This window comes from Cajanus cajan, chromosome 11, assembly GCF_000230855.2.
Source record: "Cajanus cajan strain Asha chromosome 11, NIPB_CcT2T_4, whole genome shotgun sequence".
NCBI classification, from domain to species: Eukaryota; Viridiplantae; Streptophyta; class Magnoliopsida; order Fabales; family Fabaceae; genus Cajanus; species Cajanus cajan.
In genome coordinates, this window is record NC_138527.1 from 29,579,725 (window position 1) to 29,596,199 (window position 16,475).

The 16,475-nt window shown below is 28.2% G+C and overlaps 4 protein-coding genes across 5 annotated transcripts; 3 read left to right on the forward strand and 1 right to left on the reverse strand.

The window, feature by feature from the left end:
- Positions 1-621: 621 nt before the first annotated feature.
- LOC109801407 (thioredoxin H2) lies at positions 622-1,587 on the forward strand. The gene is made up of 3 exons (XM_020362464.3): positions 622-782; positions 921-1,043; positions 1,179-1,587. Exons 1-3 carry the CDS (start codon positions 663-665, stop codon positions 1,308-1,310), a joined length of 375 nt encoding a protein of 124 aa, XP_020218053.1. The 5' UTR covers positions 622-662; the 3' UTR covers positions 1,311-1,587.
- A 6,797-nt stretch (positions 1,588-8,384) lies between these two features.
- Positions 8,385-9,414, forward strand: LOC109801380 (thioredoxin H2). Its single transcript, XM_020362436.3, has 3 exons — positions 8,385-8,598; positions 8,705-8,827; positions 8,953-9,414. The coding sequence occupies exons 1-3, from the start codon at positions 8,506-8,508 to the stop codon at positions 9,082-9,084; spliced, it is 348 nt and encodes a 115-aa protein (XP_020218025.1). The 5' UTR covers positions 8,385-8,505; the 3' UTR covers positions 9,085-9,414.
- A 3,707-nt stretch (positions 9,415-13,121) lies between these two features.
- On the forward strand, positions 13,122-14,113 carry LOC109799926 (thioredoxin H2). The gene is made up of 3 exons (XM_020360583.3): positions 13,122-13,364; positions 13,456-13,578; positions 13,725-14,113. The coding sequence occupies exons 1-3, from the start codon at positions 13,236-13,238 to the stop codon at positions 13,854-13,856; spliced, it is 384 nt and encodes a 127-aa protein (XP_020216172.1). The 5' UTR covers positions 13,122-13,235; the 3' UTR covers positions 13,857-14,113.
- Positions 14,114-14,509: 396 nt separating this feature from the next.
- LOC109799925 (uncharacterized) lies at positions 14,510-16,234 on the reverse strand. Of its 2 annotated transcripts, none has more exons than XM_029271615.2 (2): positions 15,336-16,234; positions 14,510-15,133 (listed from the first exon to the last, which is right to left on the reverse strand). In XM_029271615.2, exons 1-2 carry the CDS (start codon positions 15,716-15,718, stop codon positions 14,662-14,664), a joined length of 855 nt encoding a protein of 284 aa, XP_029127448.1. In that variant the 5' UTR covers positions 15,719-16,234; the 3' UTR covers positions 14,510-14,661. The 2 variants fall into 2 exon arrangements, with proteins under 2 accessions (XP_029127448.1, XP_020216171.1); XM_020360582.3 differs by having other exon boundaries at positions 14,510-15,109; positions 15,336-16,223.
- Between the last annotated feature and the right edge of the window lie 241 nt (positions 16,235-16,475).

Consider the following 16,475-nt stretch of genomic DNA (forward strand, 5'->3'; position numbering starts at 1 on the left):
AATATTATTTTTTATAAAGTTTGAGTTTAGTTTATTTATATATTTTTAAGTTTTATATTTATTACTGTAAATGTAATTAATTAGAGAATTAAAAATGAAAATTTATTAAAACGTATTAAAGCCTTTATTTTGATAAGTATTTTATTCCCTTTAATTTTTGAACAGTAAATATTTTTAGGCTTAACTAATTATTTGGTTACTATACTTGCTTTAATATTTTTTCGTGTTAATTTCTATACTTAAAAACTTTTACATTTTAAGACCGTCAATAATAATTTTCCAAAATCAGCTGTACAGGCTTCGAATTATCGCTCTCCACGAATCTTTACCTTTTCTTTAAAGGTGTGATGTATTTCCTTAGTTAGAATATATATAGATAACAATCAAGTATTTTTATACAAGTGCTTAATATGTTAAAATTAAAGTTAAATTATTTGAATAATTTTAAGTTCAATTTTTAACAAAAATAATTATTGATGAAAATTTTACTTACTTTCCACTGTATCAAATTAATATAAGATGAAATCTAAGGTAAAAATAAATATATCAATAACAAATAATAATAATAATAATAATTTCTCCATCACGATGCTATGTTACTCTATATAAGGTCTAGATGTTATCGTTCTTCTCAGAATTCACTCACAAAAGGAAGAAGCATCATGGGTGCCAACTTTTCGACGTATGTTGAAAAATCATCACCCTCATCGTTGATCCTTACCTTCAATTCCACTGCTAAATGGAAGGCTCATTTTGATGCCTCCAAAGAAACTAACAAGCTGGTAACTTTTTACTATAAAACGCGTTGTTAACACTATCAACTGATATCAAATTCTAGGTTTGATTAATTAATTTCATGAGGTCATTAATAACTAATTGCCTTTCTTTCTTCTTTTTTTTTTTTTTTTAATTCGTTAAAGATGGTGATCGACTTCACCGCTACGTGGTGTGGACCTTGCAAGTACATGGACCCAATTATCAAAGAATTTGCTGCAAAATACACGGACGTGGAGTTCATCAAGATAGATGTGGATGAGTTAATGGTATGATATATCTATGCATGCACACGATTCCTTTTATAATATATATATCTATATATATACCTTGATCTTAATTATTTTGTTTAACGAAAACACTTAATTTGATATATACTAATGTATGTGTATAAATGGAAACAGGAGGTGGCACAGGCTTTCCAGGTTCAAGCGATGCCAACATTTATACTAATAAAGAAAGGGAAAGTAGTGGAAAAGGTGATGGGAGCCAAAAAGGAAGAGTTGCAGAAGCTGATTGAGAAACGCAGGAACTGAGTGTGTACTAATAAATCTATGTATCTTGTAGTCGTGATCCATGACTCTGTTACATATAATCCAAGTACTGTAGAAGAAATAAGACCAACTATAATATTGGCTTTGCTGTCTGTGTAATGTGTAGATCTAGATGTACGATATATGTTCAGCATGCAATGCATGCATATGTATTGTAGTTGCTAACTGATATGAAAAAAAATAGATGATGTATATATGTCATCTATCACAAACTATAATATATTATAAAGTATAACCTGGTTGATTTTTATAATGGAAACCATAATTTTGAATTGGTTGATACTGTAAAAGCGGATAACTATTAAATTTTTGTCATATATGTTTTAACCGGTCACTTATGCTTAGGTTTTATAATCATGCACTTTTGGTGTAAAAAAACTTTTATGTTGTTAAATAATGAAAAGTCTTTTAAAATTATTATTAAAGTAAAAAATTTATCATGCATGATAATTTGTGATTGGATGATAATCATAAAATGTTTTACATTGTTGATGCACAACTTTTTTTTTCTTCTTCTTATGTTTAATTAATGAATGAACCATAAATTTCATTGTTAAATTATTATTATTTTTTTTCTCGCTTAGATAGTTCTTAAAGTAAACAAATTATATAAGCAATCATTCAAGTATTATAAATCATACTGAGTGTTTTAAAAAAAATTGAAAATTAAATTATTTTAATAATTAATTATATAAAAATGGAATTTTGCTTGACTAAATTCACTGAAAAATGATTTTAAAATGTTTAATTTCATTTAGATATAATATAAAAAAATAGTTTTTATGTAGTAAATCTTAAAATAATAAAAAAATACTGTTGAAAAATAATCATAAATTTCAAAATTTTAACTTTATAAAAATGAGTTATATTTTTTAAAAAATATTTACAAATTTAAACGGTTGACTTAAACATAGAACTTATTTTACAAATATTTTTATTTATTTATTAAAATCATACATAAGACCATGTTCTCACCTTCACAAGCGTCAACCTTGGGTTTTGATTTCTTGTTGTCTGGGTTTTGTTCATTTTGTAGTCTCATACCTTAAACTTCACCTTTTTTTTTTTTTTAAGAATAAGAAAGATATCAATTTTTTAATTAAGGACTAAATAGGTTGAATTACAAACTCGCACACCAAATTGATTTTACCCTAGCTAGGCAAAATGGATTGACTCGTGTAAACTCATTTAAATGAGTGAAACAAAACTAAATTTAATTTACGCATGCACGAGTCACGGCTCAAAAGGTTAATCCACATACAAGTCATATACCGGACTCTTTAACATTATAAACTTAAAACACTATATTAAATTTTAAAAATAAACATTAATTATAAACTAATGGAAAAATATTATACACTAATATGATAATTTTTTTAATTGGATCATAATCTAATAAAAAATAATTTATTATTTTATTTAAATTTATTAAAAATCACATAAAAATTCAATCCATCCAATCTATTTAAAGTAAAAAATTTATCCAATCTATCCATTAATAAATTTTTTATGAATAGATATCCAATTCATTCATAAAAGTGATATAATTTTTGTAAGTCATTACATTTTTATATAATTTTTTAAAAAAAATTTAAAAAATTATGTCAAAATTGTCTTTTAAAATCTCAATTCAATAAATATCTCATATCATAATCAAATGAATTTTAAAAAGTAGTGGATTGATCATAACCATCTATAAAATTAAATGAATATATTAAATCCGATCCATTGTTTATTTTTATTGTAATGGATAAGTAAGATGAATTTACTTGTGGATGAATTAGATGGATGATGGACAAATGGATTGATTTGTCAACCCTAATACAAGTCACTATGTAAACACCCAATTTTTTCCCTTTTATATTTCTCTACCAAATTTCCTTAATTTTACTCATTTATCATTCATTAATTTCCTTAATTATACACCTCTAACGTTCGATTTAACATTTTTTCTTCTTTTTCATACATATCCTTTATTATTTCTTTTAGTTTTCACATGCATCACTCACTTTACTTCTCACTTATTTCGATAGATAATTTTAATTCTTACACTTTATTACATTACTCTCTTCCTTCCATCCTTTTTATTTTCATACTATTACCACCTCCCTCCCCACTCAAGACATAGAATTAGTCTGCGGCGACATTATAAGTGTGTGTTGCTTCCTCGACAGTATCAAAGATATCGAGCTTAACGTATATGTTTTCTTCAAGCATTTCTTTCCCTTTCACGCTTTCAAAAACACAAACTAAATTTATTGCTCCAAAAAATATCTTTGAAAACATTAATTTTAGTTTTCTAAAAGATACTTTTTGAAATAGTGAAATCAGTATTTTATAGAACTATGTTTTTTATATACTTTCAAAAAGTACTTTTCGGAATATTAAATTTATTGTTCTGCAAAGATTTTTCGAAAGTATGTAAAAAATATAATTCTAAAAAATACTTTTTGGAGCACTAATTTTATTATTTTGAAAAGCACTTTTCGAAATACTAAAATTAATGTTTTGGAAAATGTAACATCCTATAATTTTTTTTATAATTAATAATAATTAATTAGGAAGATAATGATGACTTTATTTTATATGATTAGCCATTTCTATTTTAATAGATTTAATAATTAAAAGGTGAATTTTAAATAATTAAAAATATAGGGGTTTAGAAAAATATGGAGTTATTTATTAGAAGAAAAGCGAAGAAAGGCTCACTTTTGACATCTTCACATTCTCTGACACTCTTGTGCTCTGAAAAAAAGAGCAAGGAGAAGGGATCATCGGAGAGAAGGCAGAGACTTATATCTGATACGTTGCATCACTCTAGGTAAGTGGGGAGTGACAACACTCATCTTTGGAAATTGGGTATATGCATGAAGGGTAGAATGATTGACCCCAAATCTTGTAAGTGTTTTGTTTGATGAAGTTTTGTGTGCCTTTGATGTTGTTTGTCAAGTAGATTCCTTATATGAATTTTATTTAGTGATTTGATACTTTTATAGTAATTAATTGAGTATTATATGAAATGGAAAATGGTTGGAACCCTAAGAGATAAGAATTGATGAATTTTAGGGGTAAGAGTCGTAGATGTTTAATTGGATGGATTCATATTGAATGGTGCATTTTTCGGATTAAAACGAGTTCAGACTCTTTAGAATTTTGTATGATCATTTATTTTTCTTATGACCATAGATTAACATTTATCTTTAAAAAGAATGATGATATAACTATAAGATGAGCTTAGGAAGATTAACTAAATTAGATTATAATTAGAAATAATATAAAAATAATTAAATTAAATTATTTATAATATTTTTATTTATTTAAAATTTAGTATAACATTTTATAGAAGTGGGGTAAGGTTAAAAATATTAAACTAGTTAAATATTGACAGTTATAAATATCATAAAATAATTAACAAGATGCATCTATTTTTTTTGATAACTTATTATATAAGAACTCCATAGTTAAACGTGTTTGATTTGAAACAATTTAGAGATGAGTGACCTTTTGAAAAGTTTTCTAGGAAGTGTGCAAATAAGGTCAAAGCACATTAAAAAGTCTTGTGTTGATTTGTGAGGTCAGTCATTGATCCTAAAAAGAAGATGAATATCATAAAAAGGGTTATCCATAAAAAATTCTGACTAACAAGTGTATAATATCATCCTAAAGTATATCAAATATGAGAAGTATTACAGAAAAATGTATTATTTTATATAATTTCAAAAGGTTCTTTTCCAAATAATAAATTTAATATTTTGAAAATGATTTTCAGAGTTTTAAAAAAAAGTAAAACATTAAAAAAATAGAAAGAAACTAAAGCTATGGCCTACCGACAGACATTGTAATTCTAAACGGTTGGATTATAGAGGACAATTTATAGTGGATAGGCTTTTCTCAAATTTCTCTTCAGCGATGAAGATGAAGCTAGACCGCTGTCATAAAGAAGATGCCTGCCGCAATTCTGCTAGTGAAACTGTGCCTCAGCATATTCATGTTTGACCTTACAAAAGCTTCGCCATTTCAATTTATTCGAAACTTATCCCTCTCATACATAAATTTATGGTCATTAATTTTTTTGTTCTGTCATTTGTGGTTCAGATAACATCGTATTACTTTTCTTTTCCGCGGATTAAAGTATGACATTCGTAATTTGATATGATTTATGGTTGTGCACAATGCTGAGTGGCCTCTGTACCTCGCTCATCAGTGACCATTATCAGGGACGGGTTGTAGATGGATGCCATACCTTAATCATTTATACGTTAGAATACAAATAAAATCTTATATTATTGAAATATATAAAAAATAATAATTTATAAATTATATGTAATTTATATTAATATTAAACCTTTTTTAGTGTTAATCAAAAAGTAAATTTACAAAAGTTTAAGTTTAAAATATATTAAATGGTATTTTTCATCAAATATAGTATAATCTATCTCAAAAATTTGACAAGTACTAAATAGATAGACATCTATTCTCAACTTAAATTTTTTACATTCACAAAAATCAGAATTTGAACTTTGATCGCTTGATCAAGTAGTGTGAGTCCTCGTCACTCTTATCAACCCTAATTGATAATCATAATGACAATTAGTAATGATTATTTTAGATGAAAAAATAAAAACATATTCATGAAATTTAAGCCCAAAATATACATGGTGGAATATAATTTAAATACTAAAAATATTTATTTATTATGAATTTTAGTTATATTATATAAATATTTATCTTATATATATTGCACATAATAAAATTTTAGTTATTAATATACATTCACTTTTTTTTATAAAAAGAACATTGTTAGTAAATTTTAATTTTAATTTTGTTGGAATATAACTATTTTTCTTTTAAAAGTGAATATTCGGCAGTGTGATTGATGTAATGTAGATGTATTTTTAAAGAAGGTTCTGTTGTTCTGCTTACACAATTGGAGAGGTTCTGTGGTTCCGGTGCTGGAAGTGCGCCTAATTTACCATGAACGACATATAAATGAGTCGACCTAAAATGGGTGCTTAAAATTCATGCTTAACTTACGACTAGTACTGTATTGGGGCAATGGTAATTTTTGGGCCTGAGAGATACACACCCCAACTTTGGGCCAATAACAAACAAATTCAAATCATTTAACAAGAATTATACTTTTCATATTATTAAATTTGTTTTGAATATATAATTTTTTGTTAAGCGAGTCAAATTTAAAATTCACCTATAATATTAGTTGAAAAAAAATATTATACTTACATTATCATTTAATCACAAACAAAAGTGATACAAAAACTAACACAAGAAACCAACTCGTAGGCTTGTGAGAGGTACACACTCCCAAACTTTGGGCCGATAAGAAACATGATTTAACATATAATTATATTTTTCCTATTATTAATTTTTTTTGAATAGATTATTGTTAATTTAATATTTTTCATATTATTTTCATGTAGGAAGGAGAATTAAAATACAATTTATATTCACTAGCAATAAAAAAAAATCTTTTACAGAAAAGTAAATGTATTTAATTTAAGTGTATTCATATTGTAAATATTTTTTACACTATTATTTAATTACATATATTGTCATGTATGATAAATTTATTTATTCTTATAATGTATATATATATAGCACAAGTTTTAATTGGTTGATAGTGTAATTTTATTTTTATTTTTGCGGTATATGAAAATATGATTCAAATTAAAATTGAACATTATAATTAGGTAAATGGTAAATATAAATTTAAATAAATAAAATTATAAAGATTTATATAATTCACACGTATAATAATATCTATTCCATGTTAATATATCAAAGTTTACAAATTATTAAATTGGAGCTTGACTCTTTAATTTATTTTGAGTCAGTTTATTTATCTTAAGAAATAAGCCTAATTGAAATTTTTAAAATTAATTTTGAATAATTTATAAAATAAAAATGTATGTTAGCAGTGGTGTGCAAATTGGTACTTAATACTACCAACAACAAAAAAATTACCATATGCTTTATCTCTGTTCAGATGCACACCTTCCTTTTACCATAAACTATTGCTTTAATACTTCTTTTGTTGGTTTATCTTATCCAATAAGTACATTCGTTATCTACTATGAAGCATGAATACCAAAAAAATAGGAGTCATAGTGTCTCGGGTTAGTGTCCACACCTTATAAGTCATCAGTATTGGAGATAATTAATTAATTATGTTTATGAGGATCAATAAAATCTACATGTAGTGTTATACTATACGCAAATGGATATTTATATAACCTAAGATAACAACTTAACCAAAGTTGATATACACGTATGTTTTATTATTAATATGTTATTATTCATTTTGAATCTAAGTTTTTATGATTTTATTTTTAAACTTCATCAAAAAAAAGTCTCTTATCAATGGAGGTTGTGTTTATAAATCTTTTTATTTTATTTTATTATAATTCAATGATGTTAGATTTTATTTGTATTTTTAACAAATCTCTCATCAAATAAATGATCATAGTTTAACCTCTTCTCCAAGGATTTGTTTTTCCTATTTATGAGTATTCATTAGTGATTCTTAGAGTTTTAGTTGCATTTATCAATTCTATATACTTGTATCATCATTAGCTCACACATATCTAGATAAAAACTTGTTAAACAATCAGGATTCACACACATATGTTCACATTAGTATGATATTATTTATTAAGTCCAAGCTTTCATAATTTTACTTTTAAACATCATCCAAAAAGTATCTTATCAATAAAGATTATGTGTTTATATTCCAACATAACTCAATTTGCCATTTTTCACAAATAGAAAATCAAGTCTCAACACCTTAATCACTAGAAGACTTTGAAAAATATGCCTTTAAAAACGTCTTTGGGCTTAATTAATTTGAAGAATTGTCCAGCCATCTTGTGTATGTATTGGGTTTCTATTCAATGTATGCGTCTTGCGTCTAATTTATTTTGCAGCAATAGAAAGTGGTGCAGTTAACAAGATCGAATCCGATACGTTTTAAAAATTATATATAAAAGTGATTCCTTCATTTCCTTGTACTTTTCTGGTCCTATAAATGAGGCTTTCTTACAAATCATGTATTCATCCAAAGTAAGAAGTAAGAAGCAAAACCTCTTCTAACTAGAGAGAGAGTTGTACAGAAAAAAAAAATTTGGTTGTGTGCCACCATATTAAGAAATTAAGGAGCAAGATGGGAGGCAACTTATCCTGCCACATTCTCACCTTCCATTCCGCTGCTAAATGGAAGGCTCACTTTGATGCCTCCAAAGAAACTAATAAGTTGGTATGTTATTACACTTCTAATTAATCATATCCCTTCACTTATTTACCTTTAATTAGATCATGATGAGATATCATGTGTCCCCCATTTTTTACTTGTTTTGCTAAAGATGGTGATCGATTTCACGGCTACATGGTGTGGACCTTGCAAATACATGAACCCAGTTATACAAGAGTTTGCTGCACAGTACACGAACGTGGAATTCATCAAGATTGATGTGGATGAATTGATGGTATATATCTCTTAATATTAAGAACAACACACTATATATACATTGTACATGCATGTAGATATTTATTAAAATCACTGGATCGTATTTCAACAACTGCTTTGGTATGCATTTTTAATTGTAAATAGGGGGTTGCAAAAGAATTCCGGGTGCAAGCAATGCCAACTTGCATATTGATGAAGAAAGGCAAAGTTGTCGATAAGGTGGTGGGAGCTAAAAAGGAAGAGCTACAAAAGCTTATTGAGAAGCATCTGAATTGAGTGTGTGTGTATGATCGACCATATATAAAGGAAGAGGAATAAGGAGAAATATTCTTCAATATCTCCTGCCATTTCCCATTATCATGCCAAATGGTGTGACGTGTGCTTAGATAATTTTCTTGAAGCTCTTTTTAGGGGAAAAAAATGTTTTTGAGGAGTTTATTATTTTAGTGATTGACCGGAAATATTTAAAGTCAGACAAAAAAAAAGAAGCATTTGTGTGTGGCCAAAAGAAAAAGAATTGTCATTTACTTTTTGTGAGAGAAATTAATGCCAGACAAGCCTTGGTTAAGTTCAAAATTATTCTAAAATGATAGTATTTTTTTTTTCTGTTCTTGACAATATTTTAAGTGAAGGATTTTTTTTCAAATATTTGCCATCAATCTGGTGTGAACTGACTGATTTTTCATATTTATAATTAGAGAACCAGTGAGCTACAACTCATATCGATTTAGTTTTTAAGGTTTGGAATTTCTTGCTGATGTGTAGGATTCTTGCCTTCTAAAAAAATTAAAAAAAAATGAAATAGGTTCTGGACAGGACGAGAATCAATCTCTCATGCTTTGTATATTTAAAACTTTAATAGTCACTTAAACTTAACCATCTATTGATTTTGTATCTAACCAAGTGAATCACCAATTCAAGTTTAAAGATATTGGCTAAAAGTAAAAAGTAAAAAAATATATTAAAAGAGATGAAATATTAAGAAAATTCCATAAAGACACCTTCATAAAAATGAATTAACCAAAAACACTTACATTAAAAAATAATCCTTAAAAGTACTTTGAATTTAAGATAACTGATCTATTTTATATAGGGATGAAGTAGTTTGTTTTTATCTATATGATACCATTTAATTTTAGTTTCAATTTTTTTTCATTGATTAATTTTACTCATCATAGAGTATTAATTTTTTTGAAGATATTTTTTGTCATCAGTCAATAAATATGGGACATTTATTTAACTATGCTATCTATGGGATTCATCTTCTATGAAGAAAAACTCACTTAAAAGAGTAAATTAGGTAATATTAGTCGATGATTGAGAATTCAACAATCAATATTATACACACGCATAACAAATTAGTATTTGATATTTATTATATATAATTAAATTTAAAATAAATTATGTATATAAATAATAATAAGTTTAAATCTAAAAATTATACACAAAATTTGAATAAATAAATATTTTTAAATATATAAATTATATTTTATATTTATAATAAATAATTTATATTATAATATAAGATTATTTTTATTTATTAATAATTTATTTTAATATATCAAAATTTAATTTATAAATAATTACAATAAATAAAAATTGAATTAGATATAAAAATACTCAAAGAAATATCAAACCTTATAAATAAAGTACAAATGACTATATTTTATGATAGTGTTTTACTTTATTCATATATAAAGTACAAACGACTTTAATTTTAAGCTGAAAATGCTAAAAAAAAAGAAAAATACCATATCTGAAAAAAAAATGTTTGACCGGAAATCTTTAAAGTCAATATTTTATCATGGGTATATCAGACTTTTATTTTAAGCTATATGCCTATAGTAAAGGCAATTAATATTGAGTTCACCATATCAGAATATGCATGTGTAGAATTCAATAGTGACTTACGTTTTGCTGCATCCATGGCAGTAGAATTTGGTAATCGGTGACAGTAGGAAATATGAATACTTGAATAAGGAAAATGCTCTATCCTCAGCCGAAAAATTGTCCAAAAAATTAAAAAATAATTATTTTATAATAAATTTAATAAAAAATAACAATTTTTTAATATTCGGAGCATTTTTCGATCTCCGTTTTCGGAGGTTGTACCAGTGGTCCTTGAATAAACTTGTGTCAGACAAAGTTGCGTTGCAGAGTTAAAAAGATGAGTTATGCTACACTCTCCGAAAAATTGTCCAAATCGTGTTCCAAATAGATAATATAAGGTTTAAATATGTTTTTAGTTCCTTAAATTTAAAATTATTATTTTTAGTCCTTGTAATTTTAAAAAATTTTATTTTAATTCTTATATTCAAATTTTATTAAAAAATTTATCAAACATTATTGCATAAAATCTACTTATTAGTGTTCCTATTAGTAAAAATATTATATTAAATCTAGTTAATATTGTATAATTGTCTTAATTAGACACTTTTAAATATGTTATTGATAACCTAAGGAATTAAAATAAAATTTTTAAAAATTATATGAACTAAAAATAATAATTTTAAATTTGAGAGATCAAAAAAAAATTTATCTTAAATTTGAAGAATTAAAAACATATTTAAACCTTAAAATAATAATATTTTTTAATAAATTTATTAGAAAATATTTATTTAATTTAATATTTTATAATTTAAATTATTATTTTATTTATTTGGAAAGGATTTCGGCGTTTATCGGAGGCCGAATCATTTTCCTAAAAAGATTCGACAATGACGTACCATTGTACCTCGTTTAAAATACTTTATTAGTAATGTTTCCGTGTTTAATAAATTCGTATACGTGCCTTGTCATAAAGATTATGCTCCCAATACAATTGTGTAACAGCTCAATTTCATTGGTGGTTCCACAAATGTAACGATGACAGGGCCACAAGCTCATTTGATGAAACACGGTTTCACCAGAATCTTATGATGCTGCAACACTTCAACCCAATACTTCTTCTTCATGTTTACTACGGGATTTATACACACTTCTTCATGATCATTTTGGTTTCTTTTCTTTTCGTAAGATTTCTAGGTTCAGATGAATTTAAGCGCGTGATTCTTATACTATGTCACGTTTGCATTGAGCCAAATACAATTTCACGGATGATTTTTCCAGAATTATATTCTTATACCAAACTGCTTTAGGTGTAAAATTTCAGAACAAATTCGTAGCCAAAATTGGTTCTTGAGAATGATCTTTGCCTAACGTTTTTGTGATAGCTAGGTGGGGTTTGCTCAATTTTCATGGCACGAAAATTTACGGGGAGGAGAGAGTGTCGATCTTGTAAGAACTTTGAGATTAAAGGCGAAAGCAATTGGTGAATGATAATTAATTATTTAAGTTTAATGATTAATTAAAAAGAATATAGTATAAGCATTGAGAGTATAAAGTGATTTCAACCATTATTATTCGATCATAAACTATAAAGCATCGTATTACTCGTGTATGTGTTTGTTTTGACTTTTGCCATAATAATTTTTAAAGTAATATCAATCATTTAAAAAAAAAAAACAAACATACTAATTGCTTTTCATTCAAAATAATTTCAGCAATACAAGGAGAGTAGACTAGCAAAAGATATCGAGATTCATACCAGCGTGTGAAAGACAAAGTTGACTTTGTTCTATTTATCATAGTTTCTAATTAATTAAAAATCATCACTTGCTTTGTATAGAAATTAAAATTTTAATTAAATCGAAATATTCATGGTTTATTTATCTGTTTTTTTATTGGCAAAGCTTTTCGGCTTAGTAAGTTTATCAACAATGTTTCCCATGGATTGACAGTTCAGTCCATTTCCTTTTGATTTTTGGACCAATTCTAACATCATAAGGTTTATTAGGTATAATCAATGAAAAACCCGAAATAATTAAAATAATAATAAAGAAAACAACAGAGCTCTTATTAAATTTATTTATATATCACCTTGAATTTTATAGGTTGCGCATGCTCTAAGCAAGAATTTTTTTTTCCCACATTAGCCAATCTTCATCAAAGTAAACTAATTCATGTGTCGGTATAGTTCAAATGCTTCTAAAATCCTGTTGAAAGAAAGCTTATGCCTTATTTGAGAAAAAACAGGAAATTACTTTATTTATTTGATTATTTAACATCATGTCATGCGAACAGCCATATAACTAACTTGAATGGTGCTGGCACCAGCTACAGATTCTGGCACTTATGCTCTCAGAATAATCTTAGTTATCTTCAATGGTCCATCTTATTATAGCTTGCCACTTGAAAGAATATGATTCATTTCATTAAAGATCACATAGTAGTTTCGTATAACTTTATCAATCTCTATATATATGGCAAGTTTCCAACTAGTTTGCCATCATCCAAACCAAAATAAGAAAACTCGTACTCAAACTTATTAGTGCCTCCTACACAAATCAATTTTGGTTTATCATTCCCAGGCAGAAGAAGAAACCAACATGGCACAAAGCATTAATAGTCTTTGGTACTTTGATAGGTCTTCAAAGTCATCATCCAACATCCTTTCCTTCCACTCCACTGCTGAATGGAATGCTCATTTCAAAGCCACCAAAGATACTAACAAGCTGGTATGTGTGTGTATACACTCTTTAACTAGTTACATAATCAACTGGTAAGTGGTAAAGTAGGTTTTCCTGATACAGTTTTTCTTTTGTGTAGATGGTACTTGATTTCACAGCTACATGGTGTGGACCTTGCAAACTAATGGACCCAGTTATCCAAGAGTTTGCTGCAAAATTCACAGATGTTGAGTTCATCAAGATTGATGTGGAGGAGTTAATGGTATGTCACTCATTCCTCTTCAATTTAACAAATTTGTTAGTTATTATAGAAGCCACATAATACATGATATATAAATGCTATTGTTTGTGACAAATGATTTTCAACATTTTAGAACTGATTTGTGTTCATGGTATAAATGATAACAGGAAGTGTCTCAACCACTTCAAGTCCACCAATTGCCAACATTCATACTCGTTAAGAAAGGTAAAGTCACTGATAGAGTGGTGGGAGTAAGAAAGGAGGAGCTGAAAAGATCGATTGAGAAGCACAGAAAATAGATGAATGATCATGCAATTTAATAAAATCAGAAAGGCTCAGCAGCACATTCTGCCTTGACCAATTCAAGAGAAAAAGAAACTACCAACAACACGGATTGCAATAAGTTGGTGTCATCATTTTCTTCCAAAGAAGAAAAATATGACATTCTTTACCATTACAAGTTACAATGTAAAATTTCACATGTACAAGTTGCCCATGTTTCACATACAAGGGCATCCATTAACATCTATCAATATTACTGCCTTCTTTTGGTTTATTTGACTCGTGAAAATCTTCAATTATTCAATTTTATTGTGGGCCAACTATTATAGTTGAATTCTCTCTTACAAGTGAGAAACAACAGAAATAGTACCCTATCTCTCTGCTTAAGAAAAAGGTTCAATAAAATAAAAGGCCAAGTTTGAAAGAGAAATGATGGGAACAAAACGAATGGACATTGATACGCACAAAGATTCTAAATAAGGAAATATCTTTAGATAAGTCAATTTCAAACTAATCACATCATAATAAACAAAACACATGCATTTAACTAAAACCAGTCAATGCACAAATAACCATAGTTCCATTCCCACCCACCCCTTGATTCTAAAAATACCAAAACTGTGCAATATAGTTATATACTTGTTTCCAAAGCTACATCATGCTGCAAATATGGTAGCAACCAGCAACTATGCTAGGTTTATTTGTAATATGCACATAAATCATATCGTTTAGTGGAATCAGGGTTATTTACAGTGTAAACTAATCTCCATGTGAAAGAAGGTTAATGGAAAGTCACGGCTATATTAAACTAAAAATACTAGTTTAGTAATCAGCATCACTCAGAATCCTAGTTATATCACACTTCAGTGGAGAAGCCAGGCTTGATGGAAACACAACATCAAACTTGATTCTGAGGTTCCCTTTCTTGCCAGGTTCCTTTGAGATGGGCATGCCCTCGTTTGGGACCACCAGCTCATAATCTGGTTTCACAATATCAGCGACTTGGATTGTGAGATATCTTCCATCCAAAGTAGTCAAGTTGAGAGTCTTTCCTGTGAGAGCATCTACAAGTGATATCTTCTGGACCACAACTAAATCATTTCCATTCCTCTTGAAAATAGCATGAGGCATCTCCTCCAACACAAGGATTAGATCAGCTGGAGCTCTTCCTAGTGTTTGGTTTCCCTTCCCAGGAAAAGTGATTTTTGTGCCCTTCTTCCAACCAGGTTCAATATCTACCTTCAACATTTCTTCTACACACTTCAACTTACTGCCAAGCGATCCAAATAGCCAACTTCAACATTAAATAAGACTTGCATTCAAACAAACCAATGAAACATATTTTACATAACACAAGCCTGATAGTTAAACAAACAAATTTTCCATTCTCCAATTCTAATTGAAAAATAATACCAACATTGATACTGTATCTAAATTTTGTCTAAAATCACAAGTCTGTATGTGCAACTAACTTAGGGCAAGAATTAGTTAATTACCCAAATTCATCAGGAACTGTTCTCAAGACCTTCATCCACTTTTTGCAACCGTTGTAAAGCTCGAGAAGGGTACACGGCAAGGTGCTCTCAATGACCCCTGCAACCTTTTCATTCCCATTACTATTCTCCTTGTTTAAGCGGCGAGAGTCAAGGGGATAGTGACCAAACAAGTCATATATCTGACGCTTCTTGGGGTCACTCAGCACATCATAGGCCTCACAAAGCTGCTTGAAGTTGGCCTCAAACTCTTCCTTCTTAAGAGGCTCTTCAAGGTTCTTATCAGGGTGCCACTTCTTGGCCAACCTCTTGTAGGCCTTCTTCACCTCCTCATCCGTGGCATCACCCTTCACCTTCAGTATCTTGTAGTAGTCAAGATCACCCATCTCAACACAACACCAACCTCAAAACCAGTGCTTTACGAAGGGAACAAACTCTATATGCTTTTATCACTGACTTTGCGTAAAAGGGTAGGCAGGAAGCAGTAGAGTGAGAGGAAAACACAAACGCGAAAGAGTAGTAGAAAATCACGATTAGGAAGGGATTTATAAGGAGATAAACAAAAACTGAAACCGAGTGATATCACAATAAACAAAATCACCCTATGAAGATTTTTTTAAGCAGATAAAGTGATAAACAACCACTAAAACAGAGTGATGATCACAACAAACAAAATCTCGCTTAGATAAAGTGATAAACAAACACTGAAACAGAAGCATACTTTCAAATTTTGAATTTATTTTTCCGAATTATATAAGAGTTGCTACTTGCTATTGCTGCAGCAAAATGCGTCCAACACACGGATAATGAATAGTACTCATTGATAATGGCAAGTCAAAAAGTAAAATATCTTTGAGTGCAAGAGATAAAAGTTGTGTAATATAATATTTGCTAAAACAAATTATTGTTGAGTATTGTTTGGTTAGAGATTGACGGGATAAACGTAACTTATATTGTTTAAAATTTCCGTAAAAAAATTAACCAATCTACTATTGATTTTTCTTTTTCTTTTCAGCATTGCAGGTTTTGCTTTTTATTTCAGGGAAGCTTCTTCGAAATATTTGTTCTAGCTTTTATGCGTTGAAATCGAATCATTCTTACATATTATCCATATGTATGACTAGGGATGGCAATGGTCCGTCG

Bases quoted from the DNA above. Each gene is read 5' to 3' on its own strand.
- LOC109799926 (XM_020360583.3), top strand. From the start codon at position 13,236: ATGGCACAAAGCATTAATAGTCTTTGGTACTTTGATAGGTCTTCAAAG. The intron at 13,365-13,455 runs GTATGTGTGTGT...TCTTTTGTGTAG, and splicing joins CCAAAGATACTAACAAGCTG to ATGGTACTTGATTTCACAGC. The intron at 13,579-13,724 runs GTATGTCACTCA...AAATGATAACAG, and splicing joins TTGATGTGGAGGAGTTAATG to GAAGTGTCTCAACCACTTCA.
- LOC109801407 (XM_020362464.3), top strand. From the start codon at position 663: ATGGGTGCCAACTTTTCGACGTATGTTGAAAAATCATCACCCTCATCG. The intron at 783-920 runs GTAACTTTTTAC...AATTCGTTAAAG, and splicing joins CCAAAGAAACTAACAAGCTG to ATGGTGATCGACTTCACCGC. The intron at 1,044-1,178 runs GTATGATATATC...AAATGGAAACAG, and splicing joins TAGATGTGGATGAGTTAATG to GAGGTGGCACAGGCTTTCCA.
- LOC109799925 (XM_029271615.2), bottom strand. From the start codon at position 15,718: ATGGGTGATCTTGACTACTACAAGATACTGAAGGTGAAGGGTGATGCC. The intron at 15,134-15,335 runs GTAATTAACTAA...TTAATGTTGAAG, and splicing joins ACAGTTCCTGATGAATTTGG to TTGGCTATTTGGATCGCTTG.
- LOC109801380 (XM_020362436.3), top strand. From the start codon at position 8,506: ATGGGAGGCAACTTATCCTGCCACATTCTCACCTTCCATTCCGCTGCT. The intron at 8,599-8,704 runs GTATGTTATTAC...GTTTTGCTAAAG, and splicing joins CCAAAGAAACTAATAAGTTG to ATGGTGATCGATTTCACGGC. The intron at 8,828-8,952 runs GTATATATCTCT...AATTGTAAATAG, and splicing joins TTGATGTGGATGAATTGATG to GGGGTTGCAAAAGAATTCCG.